We start from the raw sequence: 3,819 nt of genomic DNA, 5'->3' as shown, positions 1-3,819 counted from the left end.
CGTGAGCTGCTGATCTTGCCGTCACTGAACTTTTGACTCTCAGGTAACTCAGCTCACTCCTTTGAGTTTATGTTTAGTTTTTGCTTCCCTTGCTGGTGAAGGAATTTCCTCATGTTCTGAGAGAATTATCATTAAAATTATTGACAATTCCTCCAAATATGTGTTCAGATTGGTCTGCAGTTTGCTCTAACTGAGAAAATCATCCTCAATTAGACAATATGTTAGTAGTCTAAGACATAACCTCAATTAGAAAATCATCCTTTGTTTTATATTCCAATAAGTTGTTTTGAGCATATATTTTAGAATTGTTTCTAACTTCTATAGAACCAGGGAATTGACGCTAACTAGAATGAATTATCCCTCTTTCCTGGTTATAAAACTAGTTGGCTCCTTTGCATGTGTGGATGAATTCTCCCTGCTTCCTTATACAATTTATTCCTAAAATACATAATTATATCTTTTCTGGTTGTAATTCAATCTTCTTTGTTGTATTAGGTTTGGTTATTTTCTGGAATGGAGGAAATAAATTCAACTAGTGTAGAGTTCGTATCAAGTGCTATTGGAAGTGCAATTGCCGACAATACTGTAAATGCTCCTAAACCACTACTAGGAATGAAGTTTAATAGTTATGAAGAAGGTTATAACTATTATAACTCTTATGCATTGTTGATGGGTTTTGGAATAAGAAAGAGAACGGTAAATTACTCCCGTAAGACTAGAGAAGTGGTAGACAGAAAGTATGTTTGTGATAAGGAGGGCCATAGACCTAAAAGAGACAAGATAGAAAATCCAGTTCGGCGAGAGACCCGAGTGGGATGTAAGGCAATGATGCGAATTAAATTATTGGAGGACAAATCGTGGGAGGTCACAGGGTTTATTGAAGAACATACAAATCATGTGTTGAGTAGTCCAGACAAAGCAAAAATGCACAAATCACATCAACAATTCCATAAAACTCAAAGATGTAAAAAGTTTATTGATAGTTTGCGGGAAGAAGGTATGCCTCCTTCCACTATTTCTCGTGTCATCAATGCAACTAATGGAAGAGAAGGTGAATTAGTGACATCACAACAATGCATTGATCATATCAGAACCCAAAGATACAACAATATTGGTCATGAATGCATATCTATCATTCGACATTTTCAGAGCGCGACAGCGAATGATCCAGAATTTTATTTTGCAATAGAAGTAGACAGTAGTGGACAAATGAGGAGTGTTTCTGGGCCGATGGAAGATCAAGAGCATCTTATTTGAAATTCAGTGATGTTATTGTGTTTGATGTGACATACAGAACTAATAAGTTCAGTCTTCCATTTGCTCCATTTACTGGTGTAAATCAACATAGGCAGTCCACTTTACTTGGTTTTCCATTTGCTCCATTTACTGGTGTAAATCAACATAGGCAGTCCACTTTACTTGGTTGTGCATTATTAGTCGATGAACAGGAAGATACCTTTGTTTGGTTATTTGAAGAATGGCTGAAATGCATGCATAGCATTGAACCAGGTGCTATTATAACAGATCAGGATAGAGCAATGTGTAATGCTATTCACTCAGTGTTTCCAACGACAAGACACCGTTATTGCTATTGGCATATGCAAAAACATATTATTGATCATTTGCCTACTTTGATATCTCGTTATGGTGAACAGTTTCAAAGGTATTGGGGCTTGTGGTATAATAGTTCTTCAATTGAACAATGTGAAGGATATTGGGTTGAGATGAAAGAGAAGTTTGATATAAATGAAGAAGGTGAGGGATGGTTGCAAACAATTTACAAATGCCGAGATCACTGGGTGCCGTGTTATCTGAAGGACACTTTTTTTGCTGGAATGAGATCAAGCCAAAGGAGTGAAAGTATTAATGCATTTTTTTATGGGTATGTTAACTCACAGACTCAATTACACGAGTTTGTGACACAATATGAAAAAGCAGTAACTCATCGTCGCTAAGTGAAGCCCATGAAGATTTTAAGAGTCTTAACATAAAGCTTGTCATGCTCATTGGACATCCAATAGAGGTTTAAGCTAGAGAAATGTATACACGTATTATGTTTGATGTGTTCCAGACTGAATTCAAAGGATTCGGTACAGAGTTTTGTGAAGAATTGAGAAAAGATGGGGACATTGTTGAATACAAGGTCTGTAAGTTTACAGATAGAGGAAAATGGGAGGTGGTCACTTATGAACAATCTAGTCAGATGCAGTTCTGTTGCACTTGTGCTTTGTTTGAAAGTAATGGTGTTGTATGTAGACATATATTATCACAAATGATGGCTAGGCAAATGGATTCATTACCTGACCATTATATCCTACACCATTGGACTATACATGCTCGACATCGTAACATTGGGGTTGGCAACATTATATATGGAAGAAACATCACAAGCTGTGAAGAGAAGATTAACTTATTGAAAACTTGGGCTTTAAGAGCAAAATTCAACAATGCGCTCGAGCTTGCATTTGCTTCAGAAGAGAAGATGCAAAATCTAGATGATGTGTTGACAAAATTTATAGAACCACTGCAAGAAGATGTTGGAGCACATTCCTCAAATCAAGATCAAATGGTGGATACTCCTCAAATTTCTACACACATCTCACATACAATGGAGCACATTCCTCATATTACAGTTCGTGATCCTGATAGAGCTGCAAGGACTAAAGGTCGACCACGTAATGCAACTAGAATCCAGTCAGGTTTAGAATAAGCACAAGAAAAGAAAGAAAGGAAGAAACGTATATGTAGCAGATGTGGTGAACTCGGGCATTATAGAACTAACTGTAAAGTCAACTTGCCAAGGTACAATTAATATTTTTCCATGAAAGTTCATAACACATAAATTTTGCATTTAGTACGATTATATATTAATTTGTCATGTGATTTGCAGCTAAACAAAAATTGGTCTGGATTCTTGAGCACCAAATGCATGGATTTGTGGAAGGTAATGGTTAATACATACGAAATAACTTGTACATTGCCCTTTTTTTAATATAATGTGTTTTTTTAAATTTTTTAATACAGATGAAGTTCTCAACAGAAACTGGAAATGGAAGCTACTTGTTTTGAGTTTATTTTGTAATGAAGCTAGTTGGAAATGTAGACTGCAAATGTACTATCGTTTTGAGTTTATTTTGTAATGGAAGCTACTTGGAAATGTTGACTAGGAATGGGTTTTGAGTTGTCAGGTGTGCCTCAACAGAAACGGGTTGTCTATTTTGTTGTCTATTTTGTTGATGAGTGTTTGTGTCCATTGGGCTGTTTTTCCATGCCGTGGCTCAGCTTTATGCATAACGAGAATATGGCTGTTTTTCCATGCTGCTGGACTGTAGTATAGGTGTTATTTTGTTGATGAGTGTTTGTTATCTGTTTCCATGTATATCTGAGGATTTAGTTTACTGATGAAGCTTTTCCTTTTCATGGCTTCAAGTTGTTTCCATGTATATCTGAGGATTCTATAGATGGCCGATGCTCAGACTAAAATGTGTATTCTAGTCCCCTTTTTTTCCTTAATACAAAAAATGAATTTGGCCACACAACAGGCGTATGTTTGGAAGAAACCAAAAGATTTGGTCCTCAATTAGAATTTTCTTGAAAGGTTAGTATTCTACATCTGTCAAACTTGTAAAATTGATATATGTTACCCATAAACTATTTTACACAAGCCTAACCTGTTACCATTTGGACATATTATGTTTCATGAAGCTAGGAATATCGTGTAAGCAAGTGGGGAGGTCTGCTGGAGCTCACATACAAAACCAAAATCACTATCTTTATGACAAAAAACTAGTATTTAATGTGCAAGACAATTATCTGCAA

The 3,819-nt window shown here is 36.0% G+C and overlaps 1 protein-coding gene and 1 long non-coding RNA gene across 2 annotated transcripts; both read left to right on the top strand.

Annotated features, from left to right (window-relative positions):
* On the top strand, positions 514-2,664 carry LOC109841849 (protein FAR1-RELATED SEQUENCE 5-like). Its single transcript, XM_020410783.1, has 4 exons — positions 514-1,226; positions 1,295-1,937; positions 2,072-2,569; positions 2,650-2,664. Exons 1-4 carry the CDS (start codon positions 514-516, stop codon positions 2,662-2,664), a joined length of 1,869 nt encoding a protein of 622 aa, XP_020266372.1.
* On the top strand, positions 2,699-3,162 carry LOC109841271. Its single transcript, XR_002247218.1, has 3 exons — positions 2,699-2,802; positions 2,891-2,944; positions 3,025-3,162. It is a non-coding gene; the product is annotated as an uncharacterized LOC109841271 (long non-coding RNA).

This window comes from Asparagus officinalis, chromosome 5 (assembly GCF_001876935.1).
Source record: "Asparagus officinalis chromosome 5, Aspof.V1, whole genome shotgun sequence".
In the NCBI taxonomy this organism is placed as follows: domain Eukaryota; kingdom Viridiplantae; phylum Streptophyta; class Magnoliopsida; order Asparagales; family Asparagaceae; genus Asparagus; species Asparagus officinalis.
This window is presented reverse-complemented; position numbering and strand designations above follow the sequence as displayed.

What these genes read in the sequence shown, in the direction of transcription:
- LOC109841849 (XM_020410783.1), top strand. Translation starts at nt 514, where the DNA reads ATGGAGGAAATAAATTCAACTAGTGTAGAGTTCGTATCAAGTGCTATT. An exon ending in CAAATGAGGAGTGTTTCTGG is followed by an intron (nt 1,227 to 1,294) that starts GCCGATGGAAGA and finishes TGTGACATACAG; the next exon opens with AACTAATAAGTTCAGTCTTC. An exon ending in TGACACAATATGAAAAAGCA is followed by an intron (nt 1,938 to 2,071) that starts GTAACTCATCGT and finishes GATGTGTTCCAG; the next exon opens with ACTGAATTCAAAGGATTCGG.